The 21,662-nt window shown below is 41.8% G+C and overlaps 1 protein-coding gene across 2 annotated transcripts in view; it reads right to left on the bottom strand.

Moving 5' to 3' along the window:
- Nucleotides 1–1,030: 1,030 nt before the first annotated feature.
- The window catches only part of pard6a (par-6 family cell polarity regulator alpha), a 35,143-nt gene continuing 14,511 nt past the window's right edge, over nucleotides 1,031–21,662 (bottom strand). The window contains exons 3-6 of one of the 2 annotated variants that reach the window (XM_038274840.1): nucleotides 9,901–10,190; nucleotides 8,199–8,324; nucleotides 3,753–3,952; nucleotides 1,031–2,197 (exon numbers count right to left, since the gene is read on the bottom strand). In XM_038274840.1, the coding sequence (XP_038130768.1) occupies nucleotides 1,954–2,197; nucleotides 3,753–3,952; nucleotides 8,199–8,324; nucleotides 9,901–10,190 (860 nt within the window). In that variant the 3' untranslated portion in view covers nucleotides 1,031–1,953. Of the gene's footprint in view, nucleotides 2,201–3,752; nucleotides 3,953–8,198; nucleotides 8,325–9,900; nucleotides 10,191–21,662 lie in introns of both variants that reach the window. The other variant, XM_038274839.1, reaches the window with a different exon arrangement.

Raw genomic sequence — 21,662 nt, 5'->3', positions numbered from 1 at the left:
CAATGTTTTGTTATTTTAAATGTAAATGATCTTGTTCAATAGGCAAAGTGTCTCTTTTACTTCCTTAATCCAAGAACAAATGCACTTATTTTAAGAAAAAAAATGACTTATCTAGATTTAGCTTCTTTTTCTCCAGTGTTAAACTGGTTTCCAGTTGTTTAATGGTGCTGGAGCTTCCTGGTAACCTGAGGCTGAGCAGAGCGGCAGCCAATCAAACGCTTCCATCACTGATCAACCGCTTCAGCTGGTTTCTAATTATCCTTTATAATTATGACTGATATTTAGAGGAAAAAGAACCTAATAATCACTTTAGGGATGAAACTAATGATTACCTTTCCCAATCGAATAATCTGTAGATTATTTTTTCGATGAATAATCTGAAAGCCAAAGGTTCGTTAAAGAAGACTTTTTGTAAAATCAAACCAGATGAAAGTAAAACTTTTCCACTTGAGGAGTTCTGGATTATAGAGCAGATTGAAAGATGATTATTATTTTTTTTTTATCTTAAATACAAAATGTTTATATATTTTTTTAACAATCTTGGTATAATTCCTGCTTTAAGTGAGTCGTTAAAGGCAGGTTTTACAGTCTCTATACTCCAGTTAATGATTCATCGATTACTGAGTTAATTAATGATTATTTCACACTGCAAAAACAATCTGCAACCAAGTAATTTGATTAGGTAAATGAGACAGTTTGCCAATGGGATGAGTATTTTTAATCTCAAAATAAGATAGTTAGATAATATGCACTTGAAATAAGACTATGCAATTGCGTTTTCTTATTTTAAATGTAAATTTTCTCGTTCCATTGGCAAAATGTGTCTTTTACCTCCTTAATCCAAGATGAAATACACTTATTTTAAGAAAAAAATACTTACCTAGATTTCAATTTTTTCCAGTGCAATAATTGATTAATCCAACTGTTTCAGGTGTAAATCATTGAATTGATACGACTAAGCGAATAAACGATCAGCCCTGCTTTGACCCAGTCTCATGTTCCCCAGCAGAGCTTCTCTTCAAACGTCCAGTAAAACATTTAACATTAAACTTTATTCTTTTCCTTCCTCAGATTCAGGATAAAGTGTTTTCTCGATTTTCCTCCAGCAGCTGTTAACATCTGGATAATCCGTGTCACCTCTGAATTTCTAATCGCCAGGAGAGGCGTGACACGCTGACATCATAAATGAGAAAGTAAAGGCAAGTACAGGCAAGTAAAAGGCAGCGTCTTCTTCTGTGTCAGAAGAAAATATTGAACATTTCATAATGAATAAATACTCCAAAGGGACAGACGGGATTTCATCTTATAGACTACAGCTCTCACTGAGCGGCTCAAAAAGAAGAACACTGGTTCTTTAAGAGTCAACACGTGCAGGTAAGATACTGACTACTCATAACTTCTACAAAGAAAAAACTAATCTAAGCATTCGTTCAGGTCAGAGGATGGATGAGGTGTGACTGAAGGACAAACATGAAAACATCAGAACCTTTTTCCATAAAATATAAGCATTACAATCCAATAATAAAATAATGATAAGGCATAGGATTGAAATAATTATGAAAATAACTGATTTATCCAGATCTGGGATTTTAGAAGTGATCATTATAGAAAGAGCTCTCTGACTCTCTTTAAGGTCACATATCAGCTGCTAAACTAGTTTTCCTCTTAGTTCAAACTCAGCAGCTCAACATGAATCAAATCGTCCATAAAGTTCCTTCATTTTGATAAAATACAGAATTCCTCTTTGCAGACAGGAACTCCAAGCAGCCCGTCATTCTGATACCTGTCCTCCGGAGGGCGATAAAGAGCCGCAGGCAGACTGAGGTCCGCTTCTCCTCCGTGTCTGTGTTCTAAAGGCAGAGCCCCCGACGCCGAGCCTCTCATCAGCTGCACACTTTGTACCGTCACTTGTCCCTGGTCGGCAGTCGGAGCCTGTTGCCGTGGCTACGTGCGTCACAGCGTTATGACGTTGCCGTCCTCCCTCATGCTCTCCTGGCTGCTGCGGACAGAGTGGGCAGAGCCGCCGTTGTGGTGGGATGCGGCGGAGGCTGAGAGGCTGTGCGGCAGCGACGTGCTCTGAGGGATGGACCCTCTGAGCGGCGAGGGGGCGTGGCTTTTATAGGACGGCAGGCAGTCGCTCTCCAGGATGACGTCAGCGTCGTCATCCTCCTCGTAGCTGTCGCCCTCGGCGATGCTGCTGCTGTGGGGAACGACACAGACGTGGCGAAAGGATTAGAAAAAGAGTAACAGACATGGAGGAACGTTGTGTTGCTTCCCAGAAGCGGCGCCGCCCTCTGAGGCCGAGACGCTCACATTTAAAGCCTTAAATGGCCAAGCTCCATCTGATATCAGAGATCTGATTGTTCCTTATGTTCCTAACAGAGCACTTTGCTCTCAATCTGCAGGTTTACTAGTGGTTCCTAGAATTTCTAAAAGTAGAATGGGAGGCAGATCTTTTAGTTATCAGGCTCCTCTCCTGTGGAACCAACTACCAGTTTTAGTCCGTGAGGCAGACACCCTGTCTACTTTTAAGGCTAGGCTTAAAACTTTCCTTTTTGATCAAGCTTATAGTTAGAGTGGCTCAGGTTATCCTGAGCTATCTCTATAGTTATGCTGCTATAGGCTTAGACTGCTGGAGGACATAGGGACCCCTTTTTCATCATTCTGCTTCATTCTATCTCTACAGAATCTAATGTAATCTAAACAAGAAGCCAATGAAGAGAAGCCAGGATAGGAGAAATATAATCTCTCTTTTTAATTTTCATCAGAACTCTGGCTGCAGCATTTTGGATCAGCTGAAGGCTTTTAACTACAGTTTGTGGACTTCCTGATAGTAAAGAATTACAATAGTCCAGCCTTGAAGTAACAGATGCATGGACTAGTTTCTCAGCATCACCCCTGGACAGGAGATTTCTAATTTTTGCAATATTCCTCAGATGAAAGAAGGAAAATCTAGAAACCTCTTTGATATGGGGTTTAAATGACAGGTCCTGATCAAAAATAACACCAAGATATTTACTTTATTATCTGAAATCAGTTTAATCCCATCCAAATGAGGTGACTGGCTAATCAGCTTATTTTTCAAAGACTCTGGTCCAAAGACTATAACTTCTGTTTTGTCTGAATTCAGAAGTTTTTTATGTCTTCAGACATGCCTGTAGTCTATGTAATGGGTTAGCTTCATCTGGATTATAGACAGATTAAGTTGGATATCAATACTCAACTATACTCAGTACAAAATACCATCCATGTTAACTTCCGTAAACACGCTGGCTACTTGTGACGTCATGGCGTCATGTGCTGCGCAGGCGGGACACTTAAAATGCATCAATGCGGCTCACACTGGAGATCACATACAAGTCGCATTTATTTGAAAATGTGAACGATCACGCAGAAGAATCTGAATCAAGCATTAAGGCCTGCAGAGTGAAGGTAGCCCTGGTTTCTGTTTCCTGTTAACGTTTGAAGGGAACAGAAAGCATCAACTGTATTTCTGGATTCCAGCAGGTTAAACCTGCTTTATTTAGACTGATCATTTAAAAATGACTCATTTCAGCTCCTTCAGGTGTGGAAAATGTTAGATTACTGAGGAAACCCACACACCTTCAGTACAGGGATTTATAGAAAGGAAAATTATCATTGTTTTGTGATTAGAAGATTAAATGATATCAAGAAAAATGTCCTAGATCCACAGCTGATAGAACATGATGGCGGTTTGGGGCTGTCAGAGCCACCCTGTGCTCGGGTCCTACCTTGCAGTGATGGGATTGCTCTGAGAGGCGGGGCTTGGGGAGTCATGTGACAGAGCAGAGCCAATGGAGCCGCCGGAGCCCACAGAACCAGAGTGACCCATGGAGTTTTTACTCCCTCGAGGAGCGATGTTGTTCCTCTGGTTGACTGGTTTCACCGTCACTATCAGGTTGTGGCTGTTGGCCACCATCATGGCCGTCACCTGAAAACACAGAAAGGTTGTTTTTCATCTAATCCGGTCAGATTAACCCAGGATTCTTTCCTCCTAATCAGCAGGGCTGAAGACTGACTCTACAGCAATCCCTCACAGCATGCAGCAAGAGTAACGGACCTCCAGCAGAACCAGAACCGCTGACATGGAGGACAACTGATGCCGCACTGGGCTCAGTGGTTGCCGTTTTATCTCCATCAGGAGGAACGGCTGCTCTGTTATCAGGAATTATTGAGATTCAATATTTAATCTAATCATAAGTCATTAAATAAATTCTTTTTTCCGCTGCATTTCTTTTTATTTTGGTTCTGATCTCTGATCCAACCAGTTGTCAGTGACTGCAGGCAGTGAGCGCATCCACCAGAGGGCAGTATGAGCCACGCTTAGCACAGACACCACACTGCAAAAAAACTATCTAGAAATAAGACAGAATTTCTTTAATTAACCCCTTAAGCCCTGAGAGCCTTAGGAGCAAATTCTGCCTGAAACTACATCTGTGAATTAAATCCAGTTCAGCTCCCAAACTATAAATTGGAAATATAATTGTTTGTATTTGTGTGACAGAAAGGCTTAAGGAATATTGTTCAGATGGAATCACTATTTTAAATGTCACCATGTCTGATTTATAGGTGATTAAACAAAGAAAAAATGACAAATATTTTGCCAAACTACAAATTTTCACCAAAACAAACTCTGCAAAAGACCATAAAGCCCATTAGAAACCCTGGAAGAACCCTCAGACTTTATAGATCCACATCTTCACTATAATCAAGCTAATCTGGACTGAATAATTTGAAACATGTTTGTTCCACAAAGGTTTTAGTGAGCAGTGTGCTAGGAGGAAATATTTGCACAGTGCATTTATTCTTGGATTGCGGAGGTAAAAGACACTTTGCCAATGGAACAAGAAAATTAACATTTAAAATAAGAAAACAAAATTGCATTTTCTGATTTCTAGTGTATATTATCTAATTATCTTATTTTAAGAGTAAAAACACTCATTCTATTGGCAAACTATCTCATTTACCTGCATAAATTAAGGGGAAATACACTTAATTTAAAAAATGTTTTCAAGAAATTTTAATTTCACTCAGTGAAATACTTTGAAAATTTGCCAAGTCAATAGTTTTATTGGAATCCAGGAAAATACCTTATTACCTTTTTAACATTCTAGAAATATGGATATTCTGATGGCAAAAATGTATGTCAATGTAACAAAAAGAAACGCTAACTTGCCCGAATAAATTAAGAAAAATATCTAAAGTGCTTCTAGAAGAAATTCATGAAAAACCCTGAGAGTGAAAGAACTTTTTTTTTTTTACACCAGCATAACCTTAGAGGCATTAATACTGGCACTGACATTTTTTAGTTTAGTTTATAAATAGAATTGTTAACTAGGCTTATTAACTTTTTGAACTTTTATATTAGCTTTTTATCTTTTTTTCTTGACTTGTTAACATTTTTTCCCCAGCTTAATTACCAGTAGGTAATATATCCTTCAGGGGCTCATCTAATTGGTCAAATGGTAGAATAAGATGTACAGCCATGTAGCAGGATCTATGCTGAATGGCTGGATATAGATCTAGTGCTTCTGGACCGGTTGGGGGGGGACTCCATTTGTAAGGGGATGATAGGGATCAAAAATGCTAAACCTGATTTCAGTGATAATCTATAATAATAAAGGAAAGGTTTGTGTTAAAAAAGTTCTCAGAACTACAGCAGAAGTAGAAGCTGTGGAGGCTGGAATCAAATGAAATAAAAGATCCGGAGCAGGAACTGGATCATCCTTAGGAACCTTTAACTCTCCTTTCACAGGATCGTCTGGCTCCTCCTTTATGCCACTGAAAAAAGGTATCTGAAGGTTCTAGACAAGAAATTTAGGGAGGGGATTCCTGTGGACTGGTTCCTCTACATCACATCCATCCAGTATCAGTGAGGATTTAAGCTGTTCAGAAACCAGGTTTCCTCCATGAACAAAGTAGGAGCTCATTATTAAAGCAGTTGGTTGTTCAACAGATCCTTCTACCATTTGCTGTTCCTGAATCCTTTCATTCTGATTCTTTTAACAACTAAACCATTCAGCCATCAAATAATCCTGCCTTTTCCTCCTGAATGCTTTAAAGGAAAAGTCCGCTCATATTCAGAATTCAAACTTCTGAAAATACTTTAAATATGAAATTATTTCATCCTGTTCAATAAATGATCAGTGTTTTTAATTCAGAGTAATTTTCATGTGAATGTGCTTTACTGGAGGCATCCATGTTTGTCAAAGAACACTACTGCCACCTACTGGTTTGTGACGTCACGGTGCGGTATCGGCTGTTGATCAAGTCCCAGTGCTGTATCTGGTGTTTGTCACAACGCGCTATTATCCAAGTCATCTTGAAAACATTCTTCTTCCAAATGTTGGCTACATACACTATATTGCCAAAAGTATTTGCTCACCTGCCTTGACTCACATATGAGCTTAAGTGACATCCCGTTCCTAATCCATAGGGTTCAATATGACGTCGGTCCACCCTTTGCAGCTAGAACAGCTTCAACTCTTCTGGGAAGGCTGTCCACAAGGTTTAGGAGTGTGTTTATGGGAATTTTTGACCATTCTTCCAGAAGCGCATTTGTGAGGTCGCACACTGATGTTGGACGAGAAGGCCTGGCTCTCAGTCTCCGCTCTAATTCATCCCAAAGGTGTTCTATCGGGTTGAGGTCAGGACTCTGTGCAGGCCAGTCAAGTTCATCCACACCAGACACTGTCATCCATGTCTTTATGGACCTTGCTTTGTGCACTGGTGCACAGTCATGTTGGAAGAGGAAGGGGCCAGCTCCAAACTGTTCCCACAAAGTTGGGAGCATGGAATTGTCCAAAATGTCTTGGTATGCTGAAGCATTCAGAGTTCCTTTCACTGGAACTAAGGGGCCAAGCCCAGCTCCTGAAAAACAACCTCACACCATAATCCCCCCTCCACCAAACTTTACACTTGGCACAATGCAGTCAGACAAGTACCGTTCTCCTGGCAACCGCCAAACCCAGACCCGTCCATCAGATTGCCAGATGGAGAAGCGCGATTCGTCACTCCAGAGAACGCGTCTCCACTGCTCTAGAGTCCAGTGGCGGCGTGCTTTACACCACCGCATCCGACGCTTTGCATTGCACTTGGTGATGTATGGCTTGGATGCAGCTGCTCGACCATGGAAACCCATTCCATGAAGCTCTCTGCGCACTGTTCTTGAGCTAATCTGAAGGCCACATGAAGTTTGGAGGTCTGTAGTGATTGACTCTGCAGAAAGTTGGCGACCTCTTCGCACTATGCGCGTCAGCATCCGCTGACCCCGCTCCGTCAGTTTACGTGGCCTACCACTTCGTGGCTGAGTTGCTGTCGTTCCCAAACACTTCCATTTTCTTATAATACAGCTGACAGTTGACTGTGGAATATTTAGGAGCGAGGAAATTTCACGACTGGATTTGTTGCACAGGTGGCATCCTATCACAGTTCCACGCTGGAATTCACTGAGCTCCTGAGAGCGACCCATTCTTTCACAAATGTTTGTAAAAACAGTCTGCATGCCTAGGTGCTTGAATTTATACACCTGTGGCCATGGAAGTGATTGGAACACCTGATTCCAATAATTTGGATGGGTGAGCAAATACTTTTGGCAATATAGTGTATTACGTGTTTTTTCTCTGGCCAGAAGTTAGATGGCAAATCTTCCCTCTTCAAGTTGGCAATCCAACGACCAACCCGTCCGTGGAGGATCAGGAATCAGAAAGGTTGAATAACTCTTTTTTTTCAGTTTTACCCGATGTATTCCAACATCCAGCTGCCATGCACGTGGGCATTGTCAGTTTCACTATAGCTGTGGTGAATTTCAATGGTGAAGTCCTCTGGAAATCTTCAATAATTGTTGTTGATTGCAGATGTGTCTAGTAGTTCCCATTGATTCTGCTTGTAAAGCGAGGAGAATGGCGCTAGGCTTACCGCACCGTGACGTCACAAAAATGGCCGCTCCCAGACTTATTGAGCGCAACAAAATGATTATTTTTTACGCATTAGTTTTAGGTATAGATAATCATCTATTGATTAGTGCTGACAGGAACTCTGCATGATGATTTATGTTGAACTAAACAGTTTGTTTAATTAAAGAATAAAATACCTAATTTTTATTTCCAACCTTTACTTCTTCCATCACCTCATCTGTTGGTCTCTTTATGCAGGAGCGTTAAGCTCTGAGGCCTCACCTGATCTAAAGATTTTCCAGCGACGTCGATGCCGTTGACTTCCAGGATTTCGTCATTAACAGCCAGTAATCCGGTGCTCTCTGCTATCCCGGACCGAACTAAGCGAGAAATGAAGACTCCTGGAACCTGAAAGGACGAGGAAAAGAGCGTTAGAACAGGAAGATGTCCTGCTATGTGATTGGTGCAGAATGACACCGACAGCATCCAATAAAATCTACCGTTAATCACCACAGATAGACAAGTTAGCGCAGCTAGCAAGGAAGCATCTGACCCCATGAGCAAGGCAGCAGCTGGTTTCTGAACCGTTCCGTTTGATCCCAGAAGACTTTTTTAGGCTCTAGTAACATTTATTTTATTATTTTTGAAAGCAGCCTGACAGGAAATGGGGTTGGGGGGCAAAGGTCAACAGGCTGGGACTTGAACCGCGTGGAGTTGAGGCTGATTTATGCTCAGAAACCAGGTCGTCTACGTGTTTGTCTGACCGCTATTGTGGAAAATGACTGGTTAAGATGGACCAGCTAGAAGAGCGAGGTACGCGAGAACGCTGGGACCCTTTTTCCACCTGGATCCCAGCTCTTTTTGGCCCTCATGGCCCTCCGTTGTCCCACACACTTGCCCCCACTTCTTCACCGCCTCGACCAAATCTAGACCCACAGCTAGTTCCTGATTGGCCCTCTGGTGTTGTGGCGTGGAATAACATAGCGCAGACCACGCTTCAGTATTGGGCAGAAATCAAAAATATCTACGACACACTGCTGCAGGAGGAGAACCAGGCCTTTAACCATCGCCATTACATACGTATACGCCTCATTGGAGGCGTGCAGACATGCCTAGAGGGCGGCCATCTTGGATCAGACCACAGTTCAGATAGCTGCTGTCAGAATGAATAGAAGGATAGATCTCAGTTTAATGATATGAAAGATGGGTCAGAGATAATATTATTATAATCTCTCATATGTCACAACTCCATAAAAGACCAAAACATATTTTGAAATTATCATTCAGTCAGATTACACTGATTTATTCACATTAAAATCTATTTAAATTGAATTGAAACTGGATGAGATTTATGCAAAGTTATATATTATCTCCAGCTGTTCTGGGGGCACCCCAAGGCGACACCAGGCCAGCTCAGAGACTTAGTTGATAATTATTTCAATAATCAATTAATCTGATTAATTGCTTCAGTCAGTGTTCGATTCAGGGGGGAGGGAGACAAATGCTGACTGTTAGCCACTCGATCCATGTTTGAAAAACCTGGTTAAATGCTCGATTTTCATTGGGAAAAAGGCTTAATTCACATCCTGTAAAGGATATAACGAGTTCTTCTCAGTGACAGCCAAGAAGGAACCAATCTCATCTCATCAGGAGGAGAAAGAGAAGAAGACGAAAAAAAATAGAAGAAGAAATTTTATTGACTTTAAATCAACACAAAATCAGGTGTATTTATATAAAACTGGAGTCATTTAGCTCCTTAATTAAGGAGATTGTTATGCTGTAGTTCACCATTGGTTCTTCTTAAATGGAGGCTCCACTGGGTTATTTACTGAAGGTTTGTTGGTTAGAGTCCCCAGTAAGAGAAAAGGTCAGAGTTACGTAAAAGAGTCCATCCCCTCTGTCCATTCTATTCTATTACGATGCGGCAGCAGGACCGTTATTCTTGAATTTAGGTTATTAAGCCAACAGGAAGTAAAAGTCTCACCTTCTCCACGCCCTGAGGCGTCACCCGCACGCTCACTCCGTCCCGGATGTAGAAGCCCAGGGGTTTATTAGAACCGTTCTTGTGGAGCCGAACCCGCCGGTGCGTCTCAGGTAAAATATCCACATCGATAATGGAGGAGATCTGTCTGAAGTCCTGCGGCGGGCCGATCATGATGCCCGACTTGTTCTTGGAGAGGGTGGTGCTAGAACCCGCTGGGCGCAGCCCTGGTAAGCCCAGTCCTTTCCTGCGCCTCTGGAGGGAGTTGGTGCAGTAAGCAGTGGACTCGCCCCCTAAACCAGAACACAGACAAGGGAGGAGAGAGTTGGGATTAAATAATCTCAGAAAATCCTGTCCTCCCACTTTAGTTTGTCAGATCAAACTGATTTTAACACTGCATAAATACAATAGAAAACAACTTTTAAATGATCGACATAGAGTTACCTTAAACAGAACCTGCCCTACAACATGAAGCAGGCTAAACGGCCTCAAGCAGCGCCGAACTAAAGACATCTCAGAATAGATGACATTATCCATCAGACCAAAGCCTGGTCTAAAGCAGATAGACACTCTGGTGCACCTCCGTATTTCCTGTTTGGTTCCTAATGGCAGAAACTCTGGCTGTAGTGCCGTCCACAACGCCTGGCACACCTCGGACACTATCCCAGACACCGTGCAGGACGCTGGTTTGTAGCTCTGTGCGACGGTCTGTTGGTTTGCAACCAAAGCCAAAACACACAGCGCCATGGTCAGTCTTTGGGGAACACTCACAGGTGAACTGTGTGTCGTCCGGCGTTGGATGAGGGGTTGTAGACGGCGAACAAGCTCATCAAACCGACACATGGACACCCACAATCCTAGCTAGTTCCTGATTGGCCCTCTGGCGTTGTGGTGTGGAATAACATAGCGCAGACCACGCTTCAATATTGGGCATAAATCAAGCTAACTGCGACAAACTGCTGCGGGAGGATAACCAGGCCTTTAGTGATCCACAAAAGTTTTTATCAGCTGTTTGAGGGAAGATGGAGTCTACAAAGACTGAACCTGTAGGGTTCAGAGATGGTCTACAAATGATTTCTACCTATAAATATCAGTAAATGAATCCAGAAGAACTCCAGTTATCAGCACAACTATAACTCAGCCTTTAGTGTTCATGGTTCAGTTTGAACTAAGGAAAAACAGGAATAATAGGAGATTTCTGAGCCAAACCAGCAGCTAATAAATGATCAAATATCTTCATGACAGGGTCTGCTCAGTGGAGCGGTGGCTTGCACTGCTGCCTTGCAGAAAGAAGGTTACAGGTTTGATTCCCGGCCCGGGGTCTTTTCTTTCTGCATGAAAGAAAAGAAACCAGTTTTAAACATTCAAAGGGTGTTTTTCCTCTCCACTGTCGCTACAAGCATGCTTAGTGTGAGGGATTGCTGAAGAGTCAATGAGTCGATGCAATCAACTGGTTTTCCTTAGATAGAAAACTCTGAATCAATCTGACTGGATGATCTGGTGAACTGGAAAATGACCTGAGATGACATGATATGAATTGGAGCTACAGAAATAAACTGAATAGAATTAAACCTAGCAGCACAGGATGCACCAGGAGAGCATTCTAAAAATTAAATAGATTAATTTAGTTATAAGATTTAATCTGAAACACTTTTAATAAGGAACATAAAGAAAAAACATTACTGAAAAAAACAAAACAAAAAAACAGACGATTTTAGGGACCAATAACAATCAGCAAGGATTAAACACTATGACATCCGTGGGATTATAAGGAAGCTTTCTCTCCAAACATTTAAGAATCGGTCAGATTGTAAAACTGCAGCTCAGGCACAGATTAAGCCCTGACAGATTGAAACAGTCTGTAATCCGTTTGTGTTGGTTCCCCGTCTCCTTTGCTATTCTGCTCTGAGGCTAAATTACATTTAAAAGACCCTAAAGCATGCAGATTTTGACCCTGAATCTTTGGTATTGTTGTGGTATAAAATGAACTCATTTCATTGTGATAGAGTCTAACATCACCAAACTTCAGGTGATGCACCTCTGAATCAGAATTTACTGCAAATTTTATCCAGGTTTTACTTGAGGCTTCATCTAGTCATAGAGACAAACTAAATGCATGCCATACATGATGGATACAGCAGCTGGTAGGAGCTGCAGCGGCTCTAAATATCTGCAGCTCTTTCTCAGTCCCTCTCATTGCTGTGGAGAAATTCTGGTCCACTTTTCTTACAGCAGCTTTATTTCATGGAGGTTAGCAGCTATTATTTCCCTGAACTGATTTCTTAAAGTCCCACCGCAGTGTTTCAACCTGCTTTTCAGTTGCAGATTTGCTGCTGTGTTTGGGATCATTATCCTGGTAATGACCCAGTTTCATGTGAGACCACCCGCTTGTGCAGATGATCTCATATTTACCTACATATTAACTCTCCGTGTTCAATATTATGTAGCAGCGCCGGCATTAGTTGTGATGAATTGTTTGGTTTACTGTCAAAAGCTAAAAGCAGCTCTACTCCCAGTCTTGAGGCTATTAAGAGATGTAACCATGGTTATTGATAAAAGAAGAATCTTACTTCTCATGACCTGAACCTTTATCCGCTCCTCATTAGTGCTTGACTGTAACAGCGTGAACTCTGATGCTGCGTTCACAACAGAAACACTAAGCATAAAAAAATTAAAGAAAATGGGACGCTGGATTAAACTGCAATTGAGTTGTTTTGAAGATTCAACGCTCTGGATGGTCATCTGCTCTGTTCTGTAGCTTCCAGCTAGAGAGCAGTCTGGCTTTATTTACTTTATGAGTTGGAAAAATTGTTTCAACATCTTTAAGCAAAAAAAATCCACCTCCAAACATCCTCTGTTCATCAGTTCATCAGGATTATGATCCCAATAAAATATGCAGTTCTTGTTCTGAGTGCCAGACCTCCAGCATACACTGAAAAAAAAATGCATCCGCTTTTGGTATTTACTTAATAATATTTAGTTACTTTAACACAACTGGAAGAGTAGCAACAATCTTTGAGTCAGTTAATAATTAGAACCATTTTTAACATTTAACCCTTAGTTTCCCTCGTCCAAATTTCAAAGCAAGAAAACCTCTTCTCTTTGTAACTTTGTATCGTCCACCAGGTCCTTACTCTGAATTTTTAGATTAGTTTTCAGAGTTCCTTTCTGATTAGGTATTGAATACTGACAGGGTCATCATAGTGGGAGATTTTAACATCCATGCTGACATTGAAGGCGTTAGCTTAAGAGCAGCCTTTAATGCTATCTTAGATGCTGCTGGCTTTGTTCAAAATGTGAATTGTCCCACACATTCTCATCTTCATACTTTGGATCTTGTGCTGACATATACAATCTTGGTATAATCCCTGCTCTAAGTGGGTCGGTCTTTCAGCTGTTTTAGAGTCTCCATACTCCAGTTAATGATCAATGAATTACTGAATTAGTTGATGATTATTTCAATAATCATTTTGTTGTGCCCTTCTGTTCCAAAAAATACCAACATTTCCAAAAAAGGCCGTTGGTGGTAACAGGTGGTTTTTGGCTTTGTACGCACTTCCGGCTTGGCTCATTTATTGTAAAAGCAAAGACCAAATAATTACTAAAGATGTCTTTCAACTTAGTAGAAATGAAAAATAATGTTAATTTAACTTTTGAAGCTCTAAAAAAGTGGTACAATAAAAAAAAAAAAAAAAAAAAACCTTTCTTCCACACCAGACATTACCAACCAATCCACCAGCACCAGCTGTGTTCTTAATTACTCCAATTAGAGGAAGGGTCTAACAATTAACATGGTCATCTAAACAATTCCAAATAGAAATAATACATTACACATTTTGGTTCTAAATTAACTTAAATATATTCTACCTACCAAAAGAAGAAAAGTAAATTGGTAGAAATAGCTAATTACAAAAATTTTGCATAAATGGCCACAACACAATCTGATTAATCCGATTAAATGTTTCAGGCCGAGTGGAAACCAATTTCTGCCGTCACTACAAGCTCATCCTAGATGAGGGAATCCAGAAGTATTTAGCTGGTTTTCCTTAGACATTTTGATCTAATCTGACTGGATGATCTGATTGAATTATTTATGGAAAGTGAGATGTGTTATGAAATAGCTCTATAGAGTATAAATAAACTAAACTGAATGAAAAGCAGCTCATCTGCTGGAAACATCCTTGATATTCTGCATTCCTGTGAGAGGAACCTTCCTTTCTTCCAAAGCCTGGATGTGTTTGTGGTTTTTAGTCATTAGAGAGCAGACATAATAGAAAAACATCCCTTTTCATGGACATAAAAAAACAAATAATCCAGATAACATTGAGGCCTTTATTCAGGCTTTTTTTAAGACTAGACTATTTTCTGTCAGGAGGAGGAGAGGCAAAGGCCAAAGGAGCAGACTGTGATCCAGGCTCAGGCTCCCAGAGGCTCCTCCTAAGGCCGGGCATGCACTGTATGATACTTTCGATCGTTACGCAGTTGCAGCTCAAACTGTATGATGAAACCACAGGGTTTAAAGTTCACAGCTCACCATGTTTTTTTCTTCCACTGTATGGCCCAATGCTCTGATGTGATCTACCTGTTCACATTGTACGTCCAAAAACCACACGGACTAAGCACCAAGAGATGACACTGGTGGGAATCGTCAATCTGGAAGAAGGAGAAGAACTCCCTTGTTTGCACATGTTGGTAGTCGACGTTCTGGTGAATCGCACCCGTAGAGCAGCAGACATTCAATATGGTCCTTCCCAGTTAAAAGCCAGCCGAATGGCAGTAAAATCCCCTCCAACTTCCAGCCACTGCGATTCTCCTGGGCGTGCATATTTTTTTACTCTGACTCCACTCTTACACTGAATTACAGGGTCTGACCAGGAGATGGCGCTTCTCTTTAGATCTTAATGTCCCCAAATAATGACAGAAAGAATATTTTAGTACAAAGATTGATGTTTAAAAAGGAATAGTATGGGAACAGCCAAGGACCAGCCAAGGGCCAGCCAAGAACCAGTCAAGGACCATCCAAGGACCAACCAAGGGCCACCCAAGGACCATCCAAAGACCAGCCAAGAACCAGCCAAGGACCATCCAAAGACCAGCCAAGGAGCAGCCAAGGAGTAGCCAAGGGCCAGCCAAGGGCCAGCCAAGGACCATCCGAAGACCAGCCAAGAACCAGCCAAGGACCATCCAAAGACCAGCCAAGGAGCAGCCAAGAACCAGCCAAGGACCATCCAAAGACCAGCCAAGGACCATCCAAGGGCCAGCCAAGAACCAGCCAAGGACCATCAGAGGACCAGCCAAGGACCATCCAAAGACCAGCTAAGGACCAGCCAAGGACAATCCAAGGGCCAGCCAAGAACCAGCCAAGGGCCAGCCAAGGACCATCCAAAGACCAGCCAAGGACCATCCAAGTGCCAGCCAAAAACCAGCCAAGGACCAGCAAAGGACCATCCAAGGACCAGCAAAGGACCATCCGAGGACCAGCCAAGGACCATCCAAGGGCCAGCCAAGAACCAGCCAAGGACCATCCAAGGGCCAGCCAAGAACCAGCCAAGGACCATCCAAGGGCCAGCCAAGAACCAGCCAAGGACCATCCAAGGACCAGCCAAGGACCATCCAAGGGCCAGCCAAGGGCCAGCCAAGGACCAGTCAAGGACCGTCCAAAGTCCAGCCAAGAACCAGCCAAGGACCATCCAAAGACCAGCCAAGGACCCATCAAGGAAAGTGGTGAAATTCTAAATGGCTACTACTGTATCTCTGCTTCAACAGCAGGATTTAGCCACCAACCCCTCATAAGAGCCGACTGAATTTCAAACATGTTGATTTTCTGCCGACCTTAGGTGGACCTAGAGATGGCCGTGAGAGGCTAATCGCTCCTGATTACCCCCTGTACACTACACGACGCAGCATGAGGCTGAAACTTGGCCCGATCGAAAAAAATTCTCAAATTACTGGAGAATCGGCCCAAAAAGGGCGAAAACTCGTACAGTGTATGCCCTGACTAAAGCGCTTTATTTAAACAACCTTTTACCAAAAAATAAAATATATTTTTCTCATGTTACATTATGGAGACAAATGCTTCAGTTCATATCAGCTCAACAACAACAGATCCCAAGAAGCTGAATTGGTGCAAAGTGTCTGGATTTCCTCTGCAGCGACAGATGGTTGGATCAGAACAAAATGAAAACATGAACCTTCCCCATCTTCTATTCATGGTTAAGGTTCCTGCTGGAGGCCTAACCAGCTTAAATTCTTAGAACAATCTTACAACCAACAGGCTTCAGTAATAACCCACGTTAATCAGAGTTGGTCTCATTCTCAGACTTTTCCATCACTTCTAGGTTCAGAGGTATCAAGAGTATCAAGACGGCCGTTACAGGGTTGGTTTATTTTGAGAGATTAACCTGAATCCATGGAGATCCACCAGAACATTAAAAGTCTATCCAAAAAAGTTTTAAAAAGTTAAAATCAACCCACTGGACTTTGTTTCCAAGTTTGCAGACGTTTCTCTTCCATCCAGGAAGCTTTTTCAGTTCAAAATGTCAGAAACAGCGTTGAGTTCCAGGTTTCATACACTAGCCCAACAAAGCATTGGTTAAAAAATTATTCATTGACTTTTAATGCTTTTAAATGACCAGCGGAAGCCCTGTTCTAAAGGGATTATTCTGTTAGACCAGGCTCATTTCCTAGTTTATCTGACCAACCCTGAAGCATACTTACCTAGATTTATATCTTAGTTTCTGTTGTTCTCTGTGTTTTGAGCCTCTGTCTTTATGCCTCCCACTGCATGAAAAGTCGGATTTTCGTCAATATACGGCACTGTAGATTGTCGTGGAATTTCAGGTTAGCGGCAGTTTACGGCAATTTGCAACCTTCGCCGAAAACTCCCGTAAATTGTCAGAAATTGACGTGGAATTTCTTAGGCAGTGTTCCCCCCATGCCTCCCCCCCATGGAATTCTAGGGAGGCTTTAACATGTTAATGAACATGCTGTGAGCTATACAAATGCAAACCAGGGTTGAATTGATTTATTTAATTAAAGTATAGAGACCAAAACAGATCTTTAGCTGACAGAGCAATACATTTAGAGCAGTAATTATTTTTTTTTTTTATTTGCATTTAAGATAAAAAATAAAATGTCTGTCAATATGCTCAATTCACAATTACTTAAGTGGAAAAGTTTCAAGAAATGATTCTGAGATGATTCACTTTATAACATGGCGCATTATCCTGTTGGAAGTAGCCATCAGAAGATTGGTACACTGTGGTCATAAGGACATAGGTCAGCATGCTAAATTGGTTTTAAGTGGCCCAAAGTGTGGCAATAAATATCCCCCAAATAGATGGTAGAAATAGATCAGGCTCAGTATAGCCTAATTATAGACTCTTACATTTTAGCTTGAATTGATTTATTTAATTAAAGTACGCTAGATTACTGTGTATGCAAATGTTATGTAAAAAAAATACACAAAATAATTTACTTCAAAAATTAGTTTTAATCAGAATCAGTTGGCTGTAATGGTTAATTTTTTTTTTTAGATTTCCACTTTTTTTTTTTTTTTTTGTTATTGAATATATAAGAAAACAATAACAATCTCAAATAACAAGTCAATAACAAATATTTCAATACAAGAAGAAATATCACAACTCCTGCTTTTGAAAAATAAAATTAAATGCACAGGCTGGAACAAAGTATAAAATAAAATAAAATAAATAAAAATAAATAAAATAATAATAGTAGTTAAAGTAAATTATTCAGTGGGGACTACCAACTGAAATTCTTCAATTAACTCAAACAATTTAATTGCATTTAAATTCTGCATCTTTCTCAGACATCTTTTGAAAAGGGAAAGTTCATTTTTGAGAGCAGAGATTGAGAGGGAGCATTTTGCATAGCGACATTTATGGATATAATACTTTGTTACAATTATTAGAATATTGATTAAAAATTCCAAATTTTTTTTCTTTAATGGATAAACCGAATTGAATGTTTTGCCAGGAAATAAAATCTAAATTTATTGTTTTAGAAGACAGAAAGGTTCGAAGTTGATCCCATAAGTTTAATACTTCTTTACATTCATAAAAAAGATGTTTAGTTGTTTCCAATTGAGTTGTACAAAAGCCACAATTCTCAACATTAAACTTAAATCTCTCTCTTAAAAACTCATTTGAAGGATATATGTTATTTATTATTTTAAATTGTAATTCTTTATATTTAGGAGGAATTGGGAATTTCAAATAATTTGTCCTAATTTTGACTATCATAGATTTCTTAAAATTTTGTAAGAGAGCTGTGCTTTTTGTTCTTCCTGGGTACATATTATTTATAGAATATTGATTCAAAAACTTGTTGTTGCATTTATTATCTCTAATGTCCACCTGCTCAAATTCAATCTTATGGAGACAAACAATTGCAATTGCAAACAATTTATAGGTGCATTACCGCCACCTTCCAGAATGGAGCGACGCGAGCTCTTCTCGCGAGTCCTTCCGTATAACAATGACGTCGTATGTGATTGGAGGAGCCTGATGAGCCTTCGGCCCCATCGTCCAATCACGTGTGAGCTTTTGTGCACTACGACTTCTCGCGAGACCAGCATATTAGCAGACATGTTTGTGTTACTACACTTAGAAGAACTTAATCTCCAGTTACCGTGTTTGTATTTTGTTGTTACGTGAACAATGGCTGCACGACGTCTCGCGTTCAACTCGCCTCCAACTGCTCTTAGTCCACAACTTTCGGCCAGCCCGCAGACTGACGAGAAGAAACTGCTGATTGCTATCAGCGGACTGTCTCGTCAGCTTGCCCAACGACTGCCGACATGAATGAGCGCTGGAGAATTCGATGCACTCCAGGTTGTAGTCCATAGAGGACAAGATGGCGGCTCGGCAGTCGAGCAACTTTGCGGGATATACGAACTCGAGGAAGAGAAGACGGGTGCACAACGCCACGCTAGCGGTAAATATAAGTTCGATTACTGGTAGCTATGCTAAAAGCAGCCTAGCTTAGCTAGGCAAGCTAAAGGCAACCTAGCCTAGCTAGGTAAGCTAAAAGCAGCCTAGCCTAAAGCTTTATTAAAGTGTATTTTTTGTGATTCACAGGAATCAGTATGCCGTCTTAACAACTCGGAGACTAATTGCAGGCGCTATGAACCGGAGCAGGGGTAAGGTTTAAAGAATATGCTTTCATTCTGCGGTAAAAGGACATGGATACCGACCATAGCTGTACTTTTTTTTTTCTCACAGACTACAGTCGCCTCACAATGAGGCGGTGACCTCCTATTTGCTCGGATTTGCACGATGTTGATAAAGACGACATTGTGTGTAAGTGACTTGTTTTAATGTTTTCTCCTTCCTTGTTACTGTGACTTGCGTTTGATTTTATTTTTTTTTATTCATACCTCTCATTTGTTTTCCAGCTGCCTGTAAGACGTATTATGAGACGGTATGCAGGAGCTTCAGATACACGCTGCTAGCCAGCACGCTGCGTGCGGAGGCTGCCAGGCTATCTGCTCGGAGTCGGGACAGAAGAAAGATGGTAAGACTTTATTTGGTGACTATTTTTCAGGTGCATTGATAGATGTGTTGTGTCCGTATGCAGTGCGCTGATTCATTGTTTTTTTTTTTTCAGCTGCTGAAGGCGAGGCAGAGTGTGTTGGCAGATGAGGAAGTGGAACTCTGGAAGTCCGCCGTCGTCGGCGGTGTCTCTGGATGGATTGTACGGTCGCCGCCATTTCGTAGGCCGGATCTCACTGAACTCTGTGTTAAGCTGCAGTCCCGGTTAGAAGCGATGCCGAAGTACAGGGCCACGCACAGTATGCGTCTGCACATCGGACCTGCCTCGGAGGGAATGCTGCCTGTTACCTCCAACCCCGATGAAGCAAACGGACCGTTCACGGAGTTTTAATTTTTAGATACGCATGTGTTTGGATACGCGTTGTATATAGTTGTGTGTGTTTTAATAAAGCTCTTTCTTTGCATAAACAGCTTCCTGGCAAATGTTCATTTCCTGTATAAATTCATTCATGTCCTTGATGGTAGCATAATAATTGTGTAGTAGTGTAGGATAACATAAATACACAGCATATGAATGAATAAATATATGAATGAATAAATATATGAATATATATATATATGAATGAATAAATATATATATGAATAAATATATATGTAAATATATATATATGCCAACAAATCACGAGCGACTTTACTTGTTTAAAAAGAAGTGGTTCCGTCCAATACTCAGTAAGAAAATTAAAGCCTGGCGTGGCCACGTGTGGTTTTGCTGCCAATCACGAGCGATTTCACTTGTTTGAGAATAGTGGTTTCAGCCAATACTGAGAAGGTTATTCAAGCCAGACCTGGCCAGCCGCGCGGGTTTGCTGCATTCATATGCTAATTAGGGCCATTAGTACAGCTGATCGCTCTCCACATACGTCAGATTCCGTTTCCGACAATTTGTGGCACGACAAACGCGGACAAGCACGGGTTGCAAATTGTCGGAAACTGACGAAAATCAGGCAGATCTGCGGGAGTTTACGGGGGTTTACGGGGACGAAAATCTCACTTTTCATGCAGTGTCCTACTTCCTTTCTCTACCAGATCCCAGTAAATGGGATTAAAGCGTAATCTGAACCAATACTCGCTTGCTGAGCAGCACAATAACATCGTTACATCACGAATTAAGACAGACTGAGCTACAGTAATGCTGTGATGCTTTTAATAGCTGCAGTTAAATGAGGGAGAAGCTTGAAATCTTTTTATTGCAAAAAATAGAAATATAAATAAGTCAATATTTCTTAAAATGAGTGCATTTTTCCTTGAATTGAGGAGGTAAGTGAGACACTTTACCAATGAAACAAAATTCACATTTTAAATAAGAAAAAAACAATTACATTATTACATTACAAATACATTATTTTATGTCAAGAGTAAAACTAGTCATTCTATTGGCAGATCTTATTTACCTGCTCAATTCAAGGCTAAATACCAAGGGTGGAACTTTGTGATGAAAGTTGGTGGGGGCGCTCTGAGGGTGGAGGCGCTCTCAGGTTGGGAGCGCTCTAAGGAGGGAAGCGTTCTGAGGTTGGAGGCACTCTAAGGGTGGAGGCGCTCTAAGGTTGGGGGCGCTCTGAGGGGCGCTCTAAGGTTGGGGCGCTCTGAGGGTGGAGGTGCTCTAAGGGTGCAGGCGCTCTAAGAGTGGAGGCGCCTTTGAGGTGGAGGCACTCTAAGGCTGGAGGCGCCTTGAGGGTGGAGGCGCTCTAATGGTGGGGGCGCTCTGAGGGTATAAGTTCTCTAAGGGTGGGGGCACTCTGAGGGTGGGGGCGCTCTGAGGTTGGGGGCGCTCTGAGGGTATAGGCGCTCTGAGGGTGGGGGCGCTCTGAGGGTATAGGCGCTCTTAGGGTGGGGGCGCTCTGAGGGTATAGGCGCTCTGAGGGTGGGGGCGCTCTGAGGGTATAGGTGCTCTTAGGGTGGGGGCACTCTGAGGGTATAGGCGCTCTGAGGGTGGGGGCGCTCTGAGGGTATAGGCGCTCTGAGGGTATAGGCACTCTGAGGGTATAGGCGCTCTGAGGGTGGGGGCGCTCTGAAGGTATAGGCGCTCTGAGGGTGGGGGCGCTCTGAAGGTATAGGCGCTCTGAGGGTGGGGGCGCTCTGAGGGTATAGGCGCTCTGAGGGTGGGGGCGCTCTGAGGTTGGGGGCGCTCTAAGGGGGGAAGCATTCTGAGGGTGGAGGCGCTCTAAGGGTGGAGGCGCTCTAAGAGTTCATTGA

Source organism: Cyprinodon tularosa, unplaced genomic scaffold (assembly GCF_016077235.1).
Source record: "Cyprinodon tularosa strain WSP-4 unplaced genomic scaffold, ASM1607723v1 ctg933, whole genome shotgun sequence".
In the NCBI taxonomy this organism is placed as follows: Eukaryota; Metazoa; Chordata; class Actinopteri; order Cyprinodontiformes; family Cyprinodontidae; genus Cyprinodon; species Cyprinodon tularosa.
The sequence above is the reverse complement of the archived record's forward strand: the minus strand, read 5'-3'. Positions and strand labels throughout refer to the sequence as shown.